The sequence below is a fragment of the Peromyscus eremicus genome, chromosome 15 (assembly GCF_949786415.1).
Source record: "Peromyscus eremicus chromosome 15, PerEre_H2_v1, whole genome shotgun sequence".
In the NCBI taxonomy this organism is placed as follows: Eukaryota; Metazoa; Chordata; class Mammalia; order Rodentia; family Cricetidae; genus Peromyscus; species Peromyscus eremicus.
In genome coordinates, this window is record NC_081431.1 from 13,302,115 (window position 1) to 13,323,640 (window position 21,526).

The following is a 21,526-nucleotide window of genomic DNA, read 5'->3' on the forward strand; positions in this document are numbered from 1 at the left end:
TCCAGCAGAATAATCCTGAGAAGAACTAATTCAGTTCTGCTGGTCAGTTTGCCGCAGGCTACCCTAGTACCTGAACAAAGGAGCAAGTATATGGGCCAGCCTTGGGTTATCACAGCCAAAAGGATTGACTGGACAGTCCTGTTGGCCAGGTCTGGATCTATTGCCAAAAGAGGGAAGCACTCCTTGCCACACTCACTGTACATCACTGCCCAGGAAGTGAGTGTTCTATGACTGTTGAATAGACGTTTATGCGCCCACCAGTGCCTGCTACTATGTCTGTTCTGCTTGCTGGGGAAAATTTAGCAAATTGTGAGATTTTTTTTTTCAGGTGTGGTGGCACACACCTGTAATATCAGCTACTGGGAAAGCTGAGGCAGGAGGACTACAGGTCCAATGCTAACTTAGGAGACTTAGAGGAACCAGTTCAAAAGAAAGCACTTTTTAAAAGAAGAAGAACGGGCAGTGATGGCACATGCCTTTAATCCCAGCACTCAGGAGGCAGAGCCAGGCAGATCTCTGTGAGTTCGAGGCCAGCCTGGTCTACAGAGTGAGTTCCAGGACAGGCACCAAAACTACACAAAGAAACCCTGTCTCGAAAAACCAAAAAAAAAGAAGGAGAAGGAGGAGGAGGAGGAGGAGGAGGAGGAGGAGGAGGAGGAGGAGGAGGAGGAGAAAGGGGAAGGTGGCTCAGAAAGGGTCAGACTCCACAAAAGCAAGGAGTCTGGACCCCTAGAACCTGTGTAAATGCGAGATGGACATGGCAGCTCATCTATAATTCCAGCCTCAGAAGGTGATGACAGGGGATCCTCAGAGCAGGATGCTAGTGAGGCCAGCCGCATCTACAAGCTCTGGGCTTGACTGAGAAGCCTTGCCTCAAAAGAATAAAGTGGAAGAATGATCAAGGAAAATGGCCCACACCAAATTCAGGCCTCAACATGAATGTTCATAAATGTGCATTCACACACCCACACACACACTTAAGAATATAATACATACACATGCAGGCCACACACACTCAAGCACATGAAAAGAAGAAAAAGAACCAAAAGGTAGGATGTTAGCTCAGTGGTTAGCTTGTCTAGCACACATGAGATTCTAGGTTCACTCTCCAATAAACATCCTCCCCTGTGGGAGCCTGTTTTCAGGTTCCTCGTGGCTTTACCCAGCAGGTCCGCATAGAGAGGATGATTGGACCATGGGCCTGAGTGCAGGTGTCTGAGATGGTCTGTACTTGGCTGTGCTGGGGGAGGTCTTTTGCTCCACCCCTTGGCGTTTCTATAAATACCCTGTGGCAGAGACAGTCGGGGCCCATTGGAATAAGTTCCAGGCCCTCTCGAGGCTATCCTGTATTTTCTGTTTATCTCCACATTCTAAATCCTTGTATCTAATATTTCCTGCTGCTCTCACTCAAGAAAACTCTGGGGGACTGTGGGGTCGGTGGGTAAATGCCCCGCACTCCCCCCCCCCCCCCGCCCACAGAATAGGAAAGAAGGAAAGGGAGGAGGTGGAGGAGGTTGCTACAGTCAATTAGTCACAATAAAATATGGTATCAAATGTTTATATAACTCTCATGGCATGATTCCAAGTACTTCTTGTGCACTAACTCACTTCGTCTTCAAAATAACTTGATGCCCTAGATTCTATTCACGTTGTTGAAATTGGAATTGTATCCAAGTTAGTGAATCTGGAGGGACCAGAAACGGATATGCTTGAGGAATCTGGACGTTGTGGAAGCAGGAAGAGCAAGTAGCTGTGATACCAGACAACTGACCCGTCCTTGTCCAGCAGACACCACAAGGACTCACCAGTGTCTAGACTCTCCCAGAGAAACTCTAAGGGAACAATAAATGCTAGGTCATTGTCACACAGAAAAGGCCTCCCTGAATTAAAGTATTCTCTTGTGTGTATGTGTGTACACTTATGTGCCCATAGATATAGGTTTGGGGGGGGGGGATGTACATGCACATGTATGCACTCATGTAAGGAGACCAGAGGATAACTTTGGGTGACATTCCTTAGGCACCATCCTTATTGATTTATTTTTCATTAAGACAGGGTCTCTTGTTGGCCTGGAACCTGTCAAGTAGGCTAGGCTGGCTGGTCAGTAAGCCCTTCATGTTGCAAAGCAACTCTACCAACTGAGCTGTTCTCCCAGCCCCGATGGTGTTTTTTTTTTTTTAATTAATTAATTTATTTAATGTAGGGCACCTCAAACTACATAGCTGAGAATGACCTTGAACTCCTGATCCTCCTGTCTCCACCTCCCAAGTGTTGGGACTGCCCGCACATGCTATCATGCCCAACTAAGAACATTGTCCTTATTTTTTTATTTTACTCCCCTCTCCTCCTTGTCTTGGCGAACACTTTGCTCTGGGATACAGTAAGCCATGAGTGAGGGTCCCTCAGAGCAAACTGCCCTCCTAACTAAGTCACAGAAAAAGTGAAGACTGACAGACAGAAAAGGACGGTCATAGATAGCAAATGAGAACCAACCAGCTACATTGACTCCTCATTATGGCCAACACTTATCCGTTAAGATCTTTTTTTATTCAGCCATTCAACAAAGACTTATTCAACTTCACCCAGGCATAGACACTAGTCCCCACTGTCCCTAAGCCCGTTCTGTCCACCTACTTCATGCTGCAGTTCTTCAGGATGTGCTATTTTTCAGACAAGGGTCAGGGAGATAGGTATAAGACAGGATGTCAAAACGAGTACTCTGTTGGGTGACACAGAACTCCACCCAACTCCCCTCTGAGCAGCTCATCACCTCTTATGACGTAGACTCTGCTGGCATTTTGTCTTCATCCAGCTTAAGCGGTGCTCAGCGGGTCAGTGATACCTTTTAGCACAGAAGAGAAAATAAATGAGTCTAAGGGCAGCCAAAACCCTAATCCCAAGAAATCTTAATTCTGCAGCATTTGGAGAATCCCTGGTCCTCTTAAAGGAATACAACTGCCTAAGCCTAGAACCGAATCTCCTGGGACTTATGGTACCACCGCTCTTGACTCACTCACATCACCGAGTGTTCACCCTGGTACCACAATTAGTTTACTTTCTGATTGTCTGGGAGTTGTCTTTTTCCAAGAAATACTTAATGCTGCTATAACATCTTCAAGGAAAAATTGAATGATCTGTGTGGTGTTTTCTATCCTTTTAAAAAAAATGACATTTGTACAAAGAAGAAAGAGGAGGAGGAGGGAGGAGATGGTGGAAGAGGGAGGAAGAGTGAAGGAGGAAGAGGAGGAGGAAGGAAAAGAAAGAGGAGGAGAAAGAAGGAGAAATAGAAGTAGAAATAGAAGTAATAGAAATAATTACCAGCAAAAGAAAGCACTGAAGTGGCATTCAGCAGTTCTCTGTGTCCAAAGAGTAACATTCAAAACATGCACGCTGAGACCAGTGGTTCGCAGATGAAAGAATCCTGTGTGCTATGTAAATACTTAGAGGAAGTGTTGGGTTTTTTTTTTCAAGCTATAAAGATGAAGGTGATACTGTCAGACCCAGCGCTGTGTTGTAAGGGTGTGTCAAGCATCGTGACAAGAACCATTTCCTGTAGGAGTTCAGAATGCGGCCATAAAATAACCCACTTCAAACGAACTACCGGCCAACAACTGGCTCTAGATAATGCTAAGAACACATCATTTTTTTCATTTGATGGTTTCTTAGCCTAACCTAATGAAATTTCCTTTACACTAAAGACAGTTCTGATGTTTGCCACCTTGACTCTCCGGGGAGAGCATTACACTGGAGGATTTTTTTTTAATGATTGTTATATAGGAAGTGGAAGTTTGGGAGGATTAAGCCATTTTTCCTGGGTCTGTGCAGTGGGGACCAGCTAGATGCCCTATTCTTGAGTGATAACAGCTCTTCACTGCCACTCCAAAGCTCAGGCTTCAATGACATTTCAGGTCTCAGACCTGTTTAAATGTAAATGGGGAGGAAACTGGATTTTAACATTTATAATGCTTGTAATGTGTCTATCTGGATTCTAATGGCAATCTCAGTTTAGGTTTTTGATATTTGGGTCTAGTCCAAAGATATTCCTGCAGATATCTCCACTAACCCTGAGAGTGTGTCAGCTTTGATGTGAACAAGCAGCCATTCACCAACTGTCTGGTAGAAACAGACGTAAGGGTCATTCATCCATGCTGTGCATGTTTGGAGAGCAACCAATGTGTAGTGCCACCCCCAGTGACAGCATTTCCAAGGCCAGTGTCCGGGAGCCACCAGGCTAATGGGGGAATAAAACGAAATGAGTGGAGTTCCAGGCATCCATGGGATCTGTGGAGCCCGACAGACTTCAAGTCTTGGTTTGACCTCTGACCTGAAACAAACGACGTCACCTCCCTCTTCATCAGTTGCCTGTTACGTCAGTTTACTTTCTCCAGTTCGGGGAAAGGAAAAGAAGAAACTCAAAACAGTTTGACACATCCATAAACCCCAAGAAAAGTGTTCCCTCTGTTCTCTCAAACAGTAAAGCTGTCTATACTCCCTGTAAACTCCTCTGTCAATCTCTCCTCCCTTTGTTTTTGCTGTGTTGGTCTCCGGCAGGTCGTGATTCTTTGGAGTTGTCGTGGGTTTCATTTTGTTTAGTTTTTTTTTCTGTGTATTTGTTTTTCATTCATTTGTGTGTTTGTTTTCTGCTGTTGTTTTTGTTGTTGCTGTTTTACTGTTTGACCAAGTCCTGCTGTGTATCCAGGTTGGCCTCAAACTCACTTCAGAACTCAAACTGGCCTTGAACTTAAGAATCTCTTTGCTCAGCTTCCTAAGTGCTAGGCTCTTTCTATAGAGTCATGATGTGTCAGCCTTCTGGTCCATCAATATGATCATGAGCTACAAGTAAACCTGAACTTCAATGTCTAGAGACTTCATCAGCTTTTCATAACAACTGAGTGGTTCACTGGGTCTTTGGCCATGTGATTGAGTGACTTCAAACACTAACCTTGTCTCTTCCCTGAAGGTCAAATCGAAAGCTCTAACCCTGGTTAATCACGTGATTGGTCTTTCCAGTATAGTATCCCGGATTCTGAAACTGTATGGACCCGAAATGAGCCAGTTCCTTAGTTAACTCAGGTGTGGTGGAGGGCGCTTGCGGTGACTAACACAGTCACTCCTGTAACTCAGGAAATCCCAAGGAGGTGGTGGTTATCTCTTAAGAGCCAGAAGTAAAGACCAAACTTTATTTCAAAATGATCAAGAGTCTGAGCTTCCTGTCTCACAAGAAAAGTTGGAAAAGTTTAGCAGTGGTTCCGAACACCTAGAATGCTCACCTCAAACTGAATGCCAGCCACAGTTCTATGTCCTGAATGCTTTTAATCTAATTTAATAAAAAAATGTTATTTTTGTTACTGCATACATGTAAACTGAGGCACAGATTAAATACCTTAGATCCATTAGGATATTAGGAAATTTTTGATTGCTTTGGCTTTGTTGTTGTTTTCATTTGGTCTGGTTTTTTGAGACAAGGTCTCATTATGCTGCCCTGGTATTAGGAAAGATTTGAACTTGTCACTAGCTAGAATTCAGAGCAGGTGCAGTAAAACACTGAAATAGACTGCTTCCAGTAAAAAGTTAAATTATAGTAAATCACCTGTTAATTAAGCAGGCATGGTAGCACACACCTTTGATCCCAGCATTCAAGAGGCAGAGGCAGGAAGGCCTCTGCGAGTTCTCTGCCAGCCTTGTCCACAAAGCAAGTTCCAGGACAGCCAGGGCTGTTATATAGAGAAACCCTGTCTCAAAAAACCAAAAACCAAAAACCAACAAACAAAAAACATGTCCCAAAGTTCCTATTAAAATGAGTAGTTTCCCCTTTCAAATTTTACTTTATTTATTCGTATGTCATTGTCTACAAAAACAATGTAAAGTATCAGAATTCTTCTCAATTACCCATAGTGATAAAGTAAGTGTATACAGCAGAATGAAGAGAATATAATTTTTAAGAGCACAAGGAAACTCAGGACGAACTGAAAGCCATAAACTCTTATTCATAAAGCAGTCATAAAGCTGGACTATAAGTTAACAAATTCCAGGACAAAGGAAAAATATGTGACTGATTTTTACATGACACAGTGCTCTTGAAATGAGAGGTAAATTTCCCGTATACTTGGAGATGTTGTATCAACTCCCTACTTCTCCCAGAAGGAACCCTGTAACAAAGTCACCATTACAAAAACATGTGATAGAGAAAAAAACATGAAACAATGCTAACCGCTCACTGCTGCTCACTCAGCCCCTGCACCAATTTTAGAGTGACTAGAATATCTTTTCTCCTTTTTTGGGGGGGGGGGCAGCGGATTCAAGACAGAGTTTCTCTGTGTAGCCCTGGCTGTCCTGGAACTCACTCTGTAGACCAAACTGGCCTCTAACTCAGAGATCTTACCATTGCTGCCTCCCGAGTACTGAGAATAAAGGAATGTGCCACCACCCCCTGACTCTCATGTAGCTGGAGTCTTCTCCAATCCTGCTTGGCCCACGGTCAGGACAAATCTCTCTCACCCGCCAGTCTCACAGCTGCTCAGACCCAACCAAGTAAACACACAGAGACTTACATTGCTTACAAACTGTATGGCCATGGCAGGCTTCTTGTTATCTAATTCTTCTATCTTAAATTAACCCATTTCTATTCATCTATAAGTTGCCACATGGCTCGTGGCTTACTGGTATCTTAACATGTTGCTTCTCATCACAGTGGCTGGCAGCCTCTCTCTGACTCAGCCTTCCTGTTCCCAGAATTCTCTTCTCTCCTTATCCCATCTATACTTCCTGCCTGGCTACTGGCCAATCAGTGTTTTATTTATTAACCAATCAGAGCAACACATTTAACATACAGAACATCCCACAGCACTCTCCTTTTTCTTTTTATTTCTCAATCTGAAGAAGAAAAATCGTCCTGCTCTGGCTGCCTGCTGCTTGGCCGTGTGTGCATGGAGATGCTGTGAGACTTGAGCCCAGAGAGAAGATGAAGTTTGAAAGTGTTCTTAGGGTGTGGATCTTACAAAGAGCAAGGAGCTGAGGCGGCTTGGTGGGTAAACTGTCTGCTGTGTAAACTTGAGGACCTGAGTATGATCGGGATAACCAAGAGTGCGGAATGCATCTATAACCCCAGCGCTGGGGAGGTGGATCTCTGGTTCTTACTGGCCAGCTAAATCGGGCTCCGGGTTCAGTGACAGACCTTGTATCAAACAATGAAGTGGAAAGCAACTGAGGAAGGCACCTGACATTGACCTCTGACCTCCTGCACACATACTCATGTACTCATACACATGAACACATACTCATGAACTCATACACTCCACACAGAAGAGAGAGAAGGAAAGGAGGGTGTAGTTTCCTAAAGAAATAAACTGCTTCCTTTAGATTAAACTTCCTCTGTATGTGTGTGCACGTGTGCGCGCGCGTTACATGCTGCAATTTCGCTATTAAAGCACACTAGATTCCAACACCTACATCTTCTCTTTCTGTGGCTGCAACATGATTATTTTTAAATCTCTGCTGTGAAATCTAAGTCTTCCATTGCCAACCTCAACAGCCCAGCTGGGGACCGTCCTGCCCCACACAGCTATTTGAAGTTATTGGCTAGCCTACTTAAATGGTCATTATTTCCTGGAGCCCAGTGACCTTTTAGAAATGAAGCTGTTAGATGGTTATGGAGGAGCTATTAAAAATAATATCAGGAAGCTAAGGGACGTAAAACAAAGACATGAGTAATTGCTTTGGTTTGGGATCGTTAAATATTTGGTATCCATAAAAGGCAAGCACTTAAGGAGAGGTAGGATGAGGGAATGCTACTCTGCCCTTCCAGAGCATCCTGTAGCAGGTCAGTGTCTTTGGTTAGCCTGTGATCATAGAATAGACACGTGGTTCTCGAGAGTGACAGAGGTGTGAACTCACATTACAATGGTACAATACAATTCATATTTGGGAAAAGGGAAATGCATATTTTTGTTGTAAAAATTTTTTAAAGTAATGATCAAAAGGACCTGTTAGGATGCAGAAAATACAGAGAAAGGTTGGCTCTGAAGGCCCTCAGAAAGTAGGAACCATGGGTCCACACACAGTCTCCTAGGACAGGACTTGAGATTCCTATCATTATCTAGAAAGAGCGAAGACTTCAAAGCAGAAAAAAATGTGAGCAAGGCTTGACAGCACCTGCCTGCAATATCAGTGTTCACTTGGGAGAGGCGAGAGAATCTCATGATGCAGGTCAGCCTGGGTTACACAGTGAACTCCAGACTAGCCTGAACTACATAGTGAGAACCTGTCTCAAAAAAAAAAACCCCAAAAACAAACAAACAACAACAACAAACAAATAAACACACACACACACACACACACACAAAAAAAACAGGTGCCGGGGTGTGGTTAGTAGTAGAACACTTGCCTAGGATACACAAGATCCTGGGTGACTGAAATGAAGTGAAGCCTGTACCAGACAATGTATGATATCTAATTCATCTGTTTCCCTAATGTTTATAATTTGATTTATACAAAATTCCAGGACATCCAGTCATAATGTCTCACACCTATCATCCCAGCACATGGGAGGCTAAGGTAGAAGGATTGCCATGTGTTTGAGGCCAGCCTGGGCTGCATAGTAAATACCAAGCCAGTCAGGGCTACAGAGTGAAACCTATCTCAAACAAACAAGCAAAAGCTTTAGGACCATTACAGAATGAAAATGAGCATCAATGGTTGCTGTGGTAGAAGGATTTAAAAAAAAAAATAGAAATGAACTAAAGAGAGGCACCAACCTTTTGTGTGATAAAATTGTTCTCATTGTGAACTGCCATGTATACACACACACACACACACTCCTGTGTGTCTGTGTGCATTATTACGGTTCTGCTTCTTTGAAGAACTCTAACACAACCTTGCACTTGGGTCATTCAGGTCACAGCATAACCTCACTTTCTTATTACCACCCTCCAAAGCCACTCAAGCTCTGAACAATCCACACATCACGCATTCCGCCGTCGCTGTCTGAGACGGCCTTGTCTCTGCACACCTACTGTCTCTCTTGCTCCGTCTGAGCTCCACAGGGACCTTTGCTCTTCTGCAGCCCACAGTATCTTGGTTGGAACTGCATGCCACCAAATAGCTGTTACACAAATAAAAGAAATGCACTTTTAAATGTAGAGATGTGAAGGAAATGTATCGCAGGAGGTTTATAAGCATTTTAAGAATGAAGCCAGTTGCCCAATTTCTATCAGCAATGAAGTATGTTGTGTCCCAATATTAATCATTCTGAATTTAAGATAGTAAGACTTCTCAACTTATTAATAATGTTCCGGAAAAATTATTCAAAATTTTATCCCCAGTACTGCAAAAAGTTATACTGTTACATCATTTATAATGTCAACAAAAACTTAAATACAACCAAAGTGTTGGTAAATAGACAAATTAATTATAGATACTTAATGCTATAATGGTTGATTGCTGTTGTCTGAATATTTGTGTTCTCCTAAAATTCGTATGTCAAAACCTAATCACCAACAGGATAATATTGAAAGGCAGCAGAGGCTGGGGAAATGACTCCGCTGGTAAAGTGCTCCCTGTGTGAGCATGAGGACCTGCATTTGGGTCCCCAGCATCTGTACAAGAAGCCCAGTGCAGTGGTGCACACCAGTAACTCCTGTGCTGGAGAGTCAGAGACAAGAGGATTCTGAGAACCTGTTGGCCAGTCAGTCTAGCTGAATCAGTAAGCTCCGGGTTCAGTGGGAGACCCTGTCTCAAGCCCTGCTGCCAAGCCTGTGAACGTGAGTCCAATCGCTGGGACCCACATGGTGGGAGGAAAGAACTCTTCTGTTTGCTTTTTATTTTGTTTTTCCAGACAGGGTTTCTCTGTGTAGCCCTGGCTGTCCTAGAACTCACTCTGTAGACAGGCTGGCCTTGAATTTAGAAATCTGCCTGCCTCTGCCTCCTGAGTGCTGGGATTGAAGGTGTGCGCCTCCATCACTTGGCTAAGAACCAACTCTTACAAATTGTTCTTTGATCACCATATCCATGCCACGGCAACAAATGTCTGTGCATGAATGCACATATGCATTCATGCACACCCACACATGCACACACAAAATATAAAACGTAATGTATATATGTAATTTCAAAATTTAAAAAATAAAGGCCAAGCATGGGATTATGCACCTTTAATCCCAACCTCAGGAGGCAGGAGGGTCTCTGTGAATTCAAGGCCGGCTTGATCTACATAGTGAGTTCCAGTACAGCCAAGAACAAGTAGAGAGACTCTGCCTCAAAAACAAAACAAATATTATTAATAATAATAAATAATAAATAAAATTGACAGACATTAAGAAAAGCAATGGACATCAACTTCTGAACTCCACATGCACATACATGAACATGTACACACACACAAAGGTGAGGGTCTTAGTAAGTTATTACCTTATAAGCATGGAGTCCTATGAATAGGATTAGTGCCTTATTAAAGGAGCCCAAGAGAGCATGATATGGTAGTGTACATCTTTAATTCTAGCACTTGGGAGGCAGAAGCAAGCAGATCTCTGTGAGTTCGAGGCCAGCCTGGCTTACATAGCACGTCAAGACAGCGTAGGAAGACCTTATCTGAAAACATAAAACAAAACACAAAACAGCAACAACAAAAAGAGGCCCAAGAAAGTTTATGTTTCCCTTTTACTATGGAGGACCTGATGAGAAGGCGCCATCCATGAAACCAAGTGGGCTGTCTCCAGACAGTAAGTCTGGTGGCTCCTTGATCTACTCCCCAGCCTCTAGAGCTGTAAGAAACACAGTTCTGGTGCTGGTGGACCATGCACTTTATAACACCTTTGTTACAGCAACCTGAATAGATTAAGTCACCAATTTTATGTGACATCAAAGGAAAAGTATTCCTGGTGTTTAATATAAAGGAAGAAGACTAGGGATGTAGTTTGGTTGGTAGAGTGCTTGCCCAGCATTTACAGGGTTTTGGGTTCCATTCCCCAGCACCATGTTAACCTGGCATGGTGGGGGGCACTTCAGAAGAACAAGGTCAGCCTTGGCTATACAGCAAATTCAAGGTCAGCCTGTTTTTTTAAAAAAAAAAGAAAGAAGAAAACCTAGAAGAATCTGAAATTGCATCCTTTTGTCTTTATATACACAGGTGAATAGATTTATAAGGAATTACAGAAAAGTGAAACTAATATATTAGAATGGTAGAAATAGAAGTAGATTATTTAAAATTTCCTTTAATTTTGAGTCAATACATTTTCATAAGAAAAAATATGTTAGCAAATAAAATGTATTCTCAGCTCCTGAGGCCACTATTCAGCAATATATTCCTTAATTCAGAGTTTCCCAAACCTGCTGAGACCCAAGACTTTCTTTTAGTTCAATACACAGGTTCCCAGGACCCAGACCAGCCAGATCCACTGAACCTTAATCTCCAAGGGAGGTACCCAGGAAGCTTTGTTTGTAATAAGCACTGATGATTTGGTAACCACTAATTTAGGGCACCAAATGACGTCACCGTGACTTGAAAGAGTCAATATAATCTTCAGTCCACCAATTGATTTTCCCCTAAGTATACGTTTTTCATTCCACTCATCCCTCTTATTAAAGAACCACAACCTGGTTCTTCCAGGTGCTCACAAGGTAGCAATGTTCTCAAGTAATACGAGGTAACAGAAGGGAAATCTGAGCCTGACTTGGTTTACTCGGTGAATTACAGGTGTAGAGCGGATCAAGATAGTATTTAAGGCATCTGAAGGCAGAGGGGGAAAAAACCTTGTTTCCTTAAATGGCGTTAAAATGATTGAGTTGATAGATCAAGGAGAGGACAGCGATAGAAAGAAGTAAAGAAGAATGCAGATCTGTTCTTCTTGTGAAGAGGAGCATCTGTCTGTCTCATTTCCTACACATCCTCAACCCAAGACCAGATTGAGGGGCCATGTAACCAAAGCCTGCTCAGCAACTCAATTCACGGGCTACTAGGCTGAATTCGGTGAAGTAAGTCCCAATGTGTGGTCATGTGGAGGTATTTCAGTAGCCCATCTCTTGTATTACTGTAGCTGTTCTATTACCAATAAAGATATCGGGGTGAAAACATGACCTTCTCTCCATACTTCTCAGACCAAAAAAAAGGACGACCAAAAAACCAGCAAATCTCCAAGTCCCTCCCCACTCCTTCCTGTGCCTCTCTATCTGTGTGCTGGGTCCTCTGTAGTCTCTATGACTAATTCTTGTCAAGTAGTGGGTGGCTCCACCCCCTGATTCAAGGTTAACTTTATTAGCACAGACTCAGGGTGTCACCGTGTAGTCAACTATCCTGCGACACCCAGCAAATGATCTACGAGACTGTGAATGCAGCTTAGTGTGCATAAGGCTCTGGGTTCAATCTCCAGCATGGAAATGGGAGGAACTGTGTGGCATACAATAGGAGAATCAAGAGTAAAAAACAGAGTAGAAAACAGGCCCGGAGACCCAGTGGTTAAGACCTTTAAGGAAGCATTCTTCTCTTCAGACAATGGCCAAACGGAAGACAAGTTACATAGTATCACTGTGTTGTACAAGACCCTCCTGTTTCTTTTATCTGGCAGGTTCCAACATAAAATTAGATCCCTTCCTGTCCTGGTTGCTGCAAATCCACATTTAGTATCAGAGTCCAGCCTGGAACCTGCACCTTTCTCATCAGCCCATCACCTCCTGCTCTCGGAAGAGATTTATTATAATGTTTTATTAATTATTTGAGAATTTTATACTTACATAAAATGTATTTTCATATTTATCCTTACTCCTCTCTCTAACTCCTTTCATATCTACTCCTAACCCCCTCCTAACTCTGTATCCCTTATTTTTTGTAAAACCCACTGAGTCAAATTTGTATTGCCCATATACCCAGGGGTTTAGGGCCATCGACTGGAGCATGATAATCTGCTAGAGGCCACTCCCTTAAAGAAAAGTGACTCTCCCTCCTCCAAAAGCTATCACTTGTCAAGAGCTCCTCAGACAGTGATGGGGCTCCTGAGCCTCTCCCCAGCCCATGCTGCAATGTTAGCTGGCTCGATCCTGTGCTGGTCTTGTGCAGACAATCACAGTCACTGTAAGTTCATGAGTGCAGTGGTCCTGTCACGTCCAGAGGACACTGGTGTGCTCTGTTCTTCCTGGACCTCTGGCTCTTACCATCGACACCCCTTCTTCTTTGATGATCTTTGTACGCACACCCCTTTTTTGTAGGGGGAGGGTGATATATCCCACTTGTGGCTGAGTACTCTCGGTGATGATGTCTTAAACTGTCATTCTGACAAATAGTGCTCCCAACCACCAGGCAAAATGTCCTGTGAAAAGAATAACATGGTGGGGCTGGGAAGCTGGCCCGGTGGTTAAGAGTACTGAGTGCTCTTCCAGAGGTCCTGAGTTCAATTCCCAGCAACCACATAGTGGCTCACAACCACTTGTGATGAGATCTGGCGCCCTCTTCTGGCCTGCAGGGACACATGCAGGCAGAACACTGTGTACATAATAAATAAGTTTAAAAACCACAACAACAAAAAGAATAACATGGTTAAGACTGTGAAGCCCCTTATGATACTGGATTGCTGGAGACTCCATCCTAATGGGCACATTCTCCTCTAGGTTGTACCTAATGCCCTTTATCCCGACCTTTGACCTTACTCTAGTGAGCATAAAAGATAACTGATACACTAACGCCATTTGACTGACACTCGGATTGTGTGCTACCTGGGTGCACCTAGCATTTGTAACAGTCCTGTACATAACAATACCTTCCAAGGGCAATGATTCTTTTACATTTCAGAATAAATAATGCTGTAAGAAGCTCAGAACATGGGCAGGAAAGGAGGCACCTAGCTCTCTATAGGACTCTCACAGCCTCTGTTTTCTAAGATACGTTCACATCCAAACCATAACTATTAGTTCAGACCCCATCAGCCAAATCAAGAAATATTTCAGAGCCTGCAAAATGGCTGAGTAGGTAAAGGGGCCTGCCACCATTGCTGGCAACCTGTGTTCAAATCATAGGAGCCACATAGTAGAAAGACAGACCTGGCTCTTGCACGATGTCTCTGACTTCAGCACACACGCCGTGGTGTGTGCCTGCCTATATGTACATGCATACATACGCACACACAAACACAAACATACACGCTGAATGAAAGTGATTTAACTTTTTTTAAAAAGGAGGGAGAAATATTTCAGACACCTCCAACTCTAGTTTTTTTTTTTTTCTATAACTTCTTTTATCTCATGCCTCCAGCTCTGCATTCCACCTTCATCAGCTCTTAGCTTTTCCTGTCGCGATATATGGTGGACTCACTCAGCTTGATCTGCCTTTTCATGTGTTCCTATTGCACCTGTGTTTGATGTTGGAATCCAAAATAAGCCCCCAGCAGTGGTACAGGACAGACAGAAGACACTGGAGACCTGGAAGTGCTGATGTAGGGATTACCTTTAATTTAATGCTGTAGAATCATCCCAGCTGCTAAACCATTACTTATGGTTTAGCACCCCAAACAATAATGTCACATTAGAAAAAAAATTAAGCAGTTTATGAGACATGTCATCTCTGGGACCATATTTTTTTGTCAAAGATTCAGTAGACAGCACTTTTTAATTAATCTTAAGCCAGAAACATTTGTGACCCTGAAGTTGTGTTGGTTAGAAGGTTAGAACTTGGCTTGGAGAATAATGTCCTTCTGATTATCAACCATTTGTGATCCATACTGCTGACAGCAACTTTATCAGTGCCTTGAAAATGATAGATCATTGTGCCTTCCACTGTCAGCAGGACACCCATCACCTTTCTAGACCAATGACTAATGACCAAGCATTCCATCAACAGATTCATAAAAGTGTGTGTGTGTGTGTGTGTGTGTGTGTGTGTGTGTGTGTGTGTTCATACTACAGTGGGCAATTAGGAATCAGCTTTTCAGGGATTGGTCCTCTCCTACCTTGTTTTGAGGCTGGGTCTCTCTTGTTTCTGACATTGTGTTGTATGTAGGAACGTCCAGCTGATTCTTTCTCTGCCTCTCTTTTTATGCTAGGAGTTCTGGATTACAGACACATGTCACTGCATCTGATCTCTCTCTCTCTCTCTCTGTCTCTCTCTCTCTGTCTCTCTCTCTCTCTCTCTCTCTCTGTCTCTCTCTCATTTTTTTTTCATTTTTTTTGACACAGGGTTTCTCTGTGTGGCCTAGGCTGTTCTGGAACTCACTCTATAGACCAGGCTGGCCTTGAACTCACAGAGATCTGCCCACCTCTGCCTCCCAAATGCTGGGATTAAAGGCAGGCATGTACCACCACTGCCTGGCTTCATCTGACTTTTTTTCTGGATATTTTATTTTATTTTTATGTGCATTGCCATGGGTGTCGGGCACCCTGAAACTGGAGTTACAGACAGGTGTGAGCTGCCATATGGGTGCTGAGATTGAACTCAGGAAGAGCAATCAGTGCTCTGAACTGCTGAGCCATCTCTCCAGCCCTATCTGACTTTTAACATGGGCTCAGGGATCAAATTCACGTCAACAGGATTGTACAGCAAGCACTTTTACCCATTGAACCAACTCCCCAGGCCCAAATCCATAGATACTTATCAACTTCTACTACTCCAGTGCATCATGCCACATACTTGAGTCTTCGGAGACAAATGAGACAAGGCTGTGAGGAGAACTACAAAGCTATACAGGAGGACATTGAGCATTTATTCAACAAAAAAAAGTCAGATGTATTTCTTCCCTGGAGCTTTATGAAAGCTGGGGGGGGGGGGCATTGCCTGAAAGCAAGAAGAAGTGGTAAAAAGAAGAAATATTCTTAGCTGCTCAGGAAATCTGAGCTCTGTGGTACTGTGAACTGGACTGGGCAATTATACAACCTAAAAACAGCAACTCTCACTGGTGGTGGGAGGCAAATGCAAAAATAGAAAGCTGGACTCTCTAGTATGCTCATGAAACCGGTGTGGGCTCATGTACAGTGAGGATCTCAGGGAAAAAGTGAAAGGATTTCTATAGTTTCTGATTTGGTGGGCCTGGAGCAAGGCCTGGGAACCTTCATTTTAAATAAACACTTCAGGCGCTTCCGGTGGTAATTTCTGGCCACAGTTTTGATAAATACTGAACCTTAACAAGAGGACATGGGGATAGATTGTGCCTACTTGGTCTGCAGTTAAGTTGAAATACGGAGATTCAAATATCAACTTATTGTTCCTTACTACCTTCCACTAAAATGCTCTTAGAACTATGAAATAACTCTCTAGTCTTCATAACTTACTCGGTCTCATGGATGTGTCACTGCAAGCCCAAAGCAACAGGACCAACCAAGCATGTACTGAGAGCTCAGATGCGGCGGGCCAAGATAAACTTTCCCTCTTTATAAGCTGACTGTTTCACCCATTTCGTCACAGTGACAAAAATATAACACCTCCATCCCTTGAGGCCACAGTGAATGTATGACCTCCTTTGTGACACTCTCTGTGAACCTCCTTTGTGACACTTTCTCTGATCTTTCAGATCAGAAGTAGCCCCTTCTATCTGCATGTCCCTGCACCTTGTGCTTGCACACCTTTCTAAAGGCAGGGAACGTTGTTAGCTGAGTCACTTTCTGAATCTACAACTTCAGGAAGAATTCTCTTAGAGAAATAAGGAGAAGCCAGCCAGACCAACAAGATCAATTCAGCTGCTCCCTCTGGAGCTGATATTGCAGCCAGATCCCTAGCTTCCCCAGTTGCAAGAAACATTATTTATATTCTTGCCCCTTCCTGGTGTTTTAGCCTTCTGGCAGCCAGCAACATTTCCTGAATTGAAAGTTTCGTGGACTCTTCCTCCGGAGTCAAAACTTTAATTTTAAAAATGCATTTAATAATACAAGTTTAAATATTGGCAAAGACAGGAAATGCCTCATCTAGTCAAAAGATTGTGTGTGTAGGGTGTGTGTGTGTGTGTGTAGGGGGTGCGTGTGCATTCATGTGCACGCACAAATGTGCATGTATGTGGTGGCCAGAGGTCAATGTTGGCTGTCTTTCTCAACTGCTTTCCACCTTATTCTTTGAGACAGTACCTCTCACTGATCCTGGGGCTAGACTGGCTAAGCCAGCAAGCCCAAGATTCCTCCTGTTTCTAGCTCCCAGCTGCCAGGATGCTGAAGCGCCTGGCTTATTACGTGGGTCCTGGGAATCTAAACTCAAGCTCTCGTGCTTGGTTGGCAAACTCAGTTTACCAACTGAGCTATCTCCTCAGTCCCACAAGATGGATCTGTGAAAACATAGGTGGGGCTGGAGAGATGGCTCAGCAGTGAAGAGCACTGGCTGCTTTTCCAGAGGACCCAAGTTCAGTTCCTGGCACCCACATGGCGACTCACAACTGTAACTCCAGTTCCAGGGGGATCTAACGCCCTCTTCCCGCCTCTGCAGGCATTGCATGAAATGGTGCACAGACATATACAGGCAAAACACACACATCAACTAAAAATAATAAATCTTTTTTTAAAAAATGTAGGTGATTGCAATTCACAAAAACACGAAGTCTCTTATTGTTTAAGATGAGAGTTCAAACTTTATTCCTTCTATATACATTACAAATCTGCTACCATGTAGCCAAAAAGGGGGTATGGTTATAGTTTTCTCTTTTATACATAAACCCAACTCCGTATGGAAGTGCAGTTGAACAGTCAGCTCTCCCCTCATCACCTTCCACCATACCCAGGCTCACCCTATCCCCCAACATACACCCGATCAGAAAGACAGAAAGATGGGAAAGGAGTGGATGGAACGGCACACGGTGTCGGCACATCAGCAAGGTGGTTTTAATGCTTTAAATCAGAAGAATACAAGACCTCATCTGTAGCTGTGATGGTGTGCAAGCTTGTATCCCAGCATGTACGAGGATTGCAAACTTGAGGTCAGAGAATCCCTACCTCACAAAACACAGCAAAATAAATTGATAGACAAACAAGGCTGGGGAGTACTTGTCTATCATGTGCAAGTTCCTGGATTCCATCCCCATCACCAAACTACATAAATAAATAAACTAAAGGCACCCCTCACTCACTGTCTCTGTTTCTTCTTGTATCAGCTGTGTGAGGAAGATTGTATTCTCTTTCATAGCTTCACAAATGTGAAATTGGAAACGTGGCTTTTGGGAAGTATGTGTCTGTCCCCACTTGAATCCATCGTCTTGTAAAGCACCTTTGATAGCTGACTGACCTAAAACTACACTTGGGATTTGGAACTTCTCCATAGAGTGCACGTATTTGCTCTGGTTGGGAAGTATATCCAAAATAAAGATTGATTTTTAAAAAGTAAAACAAAACCATCATTTGCTTTGAAATTCTCTTTATGAACAATTTGTAGAAGCTGTCGCTATAACTGGATGGTGGAGTACTTGGCTAGTACACACGGGGCTGTGAGTTCAATCCTGAGTGCCTCCAAAACAACAACAATAATAATACCCCCCAAACAAGCATGGGAAATATAAGGGTGGAAATCTAGTGCACATAAAGAGAGAAAAAAAATGAGTGAGCTGAGTGGCAAGAACTTCTTTAAATGATTCCCAAACTTATATCCTGCTGTTCAGACTAACAGATCTGACTAGTGACCAGTTGTCCATATATGGCGAGTTAAGAGAATAGGATTGCTGTTTGTAGGATCACTTCATACAAACAACAGCTTGTCATGGGTCGATTAACAAAATACATGAATTAAATGAGAGAAGGATGATTCACTCTTTATAAGTGAAACACACTGTTGTCTGTGTATTTCCTTTAAGTGGCAGTTTCCATAACGTACTTAAAGCATGACTCTACTTGCAGAAATTCTATTTCAACTTAACCCATCAAGAGAGCTTCCAACTCGAATAAAACTAGTTAGAAAATGATTTCAATTTAGACTAAATTGCAACTGGTTCTTTGAAGAGGTAGCAATGCCCTAAGCACAAAAGTAAGATTGCGATCTATTATTGGAGAGAAAATTAACACATTATAAATATGCAAACATCTAGAAACAGTTAGACATAAAATACATCTTGAATACTAACCAACCCTGCTATGATATGGGTCTGGTTTGAGTGTGCTCGTCAGGGCCCATGCACTGGAACCTTGACCATTATGGATAAAAACCTTTAAGAAATGGAATCATGGGAGGCAGAGACAGAAACCTCCTGAGTTCCAGTCTGTGTTAGTTACCTTCCTGTCACTGAGATAAAATACCACGACTCAAGGCAACTGATATAAAAGAGTCCACCGTGGTGGGGAGTCATGGCATCAATTGGCAAGCACAGCAGTACAAGCAGGAAGCGGAGGGACCACATCTTCAGGCTCAAGCACTGGCCAGAGAGGGAAGTGACACTGAGTGAGACCACAGCCAAAACCCACCCCTAGTGACGTGATTCTTCCAGCAAGGCTCCGCCTCCCAAGGGGTCCCAGACAACCACGCCAACTGGGAGCTAAGTGTTCAAATACTTGAACCTATAGGAAACATCCTAATCCAAACCACTGCAGAGTCCAACCTCAATTTGTTTGCTTCAAATGCAGATATGTATTTTTATGCACAGATACTACATTATGTTGGGTCACTGGCAGGGTGTCACAGTAAGAGGCACATGATGTTGGTTCCTCCCACAGCTTGTGGTGGTATTCTTAACCATTTGGTTACGAATCTGTTCAGTGAATTTCTGTAACATACTTTTCACTTTTTGTAATTAATATGTATCGCGTGGGGGGTTACTTTGAGCCTGCGTGCTGCACCTCACCAAGTGTTAGGCTTCTAGTTTTAGCATCTTTTCAGTGGTTCTTGCCTAAATTGATTGTTTTATTGGGTAAGTCACACAATTCAGGTGCTGGAGAGATGGCTTAGAGGCTTGGAGCACGGGCTGCTCTTCCAGAAGGCATGAGTTTGGGTCCCAGCATCCATATTGATCGCCTCAAACTGACTATAACTCCAGCTCCAGGAGATCTAACATCCTCCTCTGGCATCTTTGTATACCCATACTCACATGTCTATAAGTACATAGATACATAAATTTAAAAATAAGTCTTTAAAGTATACAATTCGGTGTTTTTAGTATTTTCATGCAGTTGTACACCCACCACCACTATTTAATTCCATTAAAACTTACTTTAGATTTCTTTTCATGTTTTGCTGGCATGGACCACAGGTCTTCTGCAAGAACAAGTGCTCTTAACCACTGAGCCATATTTCCAGGCCCCTAATTTCATTTTAAAATTATATTTCTTTGTCTGGGTGTGTGTCAGGTCTCTCCTTTCACTGTGTGAGTCCTGGAGCTCAAACTCAGGTAGTAAGCTTTGGTAGCAAGTGTCTTTATTCATTAAGTCATCTTGCTGGCCCCCAGTTCCACTTTCTCATCACCCACAAAAAGAAACAATGCACCTGTTAACTGTCAGTCGTCTTCCACACTTCCCTTGTCCCCAGTTTCCAGCAACCACTAATATATTCTGTTTCAGTTTAGCAGTTGTAAGCTGCCCAATGTGGGTGCTGGGAATCAAACTCAGGTTCTCTGAAAGAGCAGCAAGTGTTCTAACCTCTGGGACATCTCTCTGGTCCCTGACTCTATGGATTTGCCTATTATGAGACATCTCATCTAAACGTAGTCATACAGCATGTGACGCTGTGTTTTTATTTCACTAACATGTTTTCGGGGCTTGTCTAACCGTCTTGTACTTTTCAAAGAGGAGTATTTATTCTTTTTTTTTTTTTTTTTTTTGCATGCTGAAATTATTACATTGGCTCTTGGGAAATGCTGATCTAAACACAAATTTCCATCTAAACTTATGAAGATAACATGGTTCTTTATCATCCTTTGTCGAGTTGCTTTGAAATAAAACCGCTCCAGTTTCTTGCAGTTTAACAAGGCATGCTCCGCTACCCTCAGGGAGTTTCCAATCAGATAAGAGACTGACGACCGCCTTTCTTGGGGTTTACAGAATCTTTGCTCATTTCAAAGACCATCTTTCTTGAGGTGCGCAACATCTTCCTTCCTTTGCATCGAATACACACCAAGCTCAGGCCTCTCTCCTCCAGTCTTCATCCCACAAGCTCCTCCCTCTCCTTCTGCCCCCGCCCCCCGCAACCCGGGCAGAAGGAGGAAGTGACGCACAGGAAGTGTCCTGGTTCCCTTACAGTGGAGGAAGGACTCAAACTCCCAAGATGGCGGCGTCGTCTGAGGAGCGGATGGCCGAGGAAGGAGGCGGCGGCCACGGCGACGGCGGCTCCTGTTCGGCCGCCGGCTCGGCTCAGCGACAGCCCCCGCCGCCCCCGTCGCAGGCCCCGCAGCCGGGGTCCCAGGCCCCCGCCGCGCCCGCGCTGGCTCCGGACCACCTGCCTCAAAACAACACGCTGGTGGCGCTGCCCATCGTAGCCATCGAGAACATACTCAGCTTTATGTCCTACGACGAAATTAGCCAGCTCCGCCTGGTGAGGCCCCCCTCCCCGTGGGACCCCGCCTCTGTGTCCTCCGGGCCGAGGTCTGGGGAGGGCCGGCGAGGGCGGCGCGTTCCTGGGGAGGGAGCCCCGGCGAGCCTCGGCGGCGGGCGCGGGCTGCGG

The 21,526-nt window shown here is 43.7% G+C and overlaps 1 protein-coding gene across 1 annotated transcript in view; it reads left to right on the plus strand.

Moving 5' to 3' along the window:
* Positions 1-21,104: 21,104 nt before the first annotated feature.
* Fbxo28 (F-box protein 28) overlaps positions 21,105-21,526 on the plus strand; it is a 29,575-nt gene continuing 29,153 nt past the window's right edge. The window contains exon 1 of the mRNA XM_059280350.1: positions 21,105-21,397. Within this exon, the coding sequence (XP_059136333.1) occupies positions 21,131-21,397 (267 nt within the window). The 5' untranslated portion in view covers positions 21,105-21,130. The remainder of the gene's footprint in view (positions 21,398-21,526) is intronic.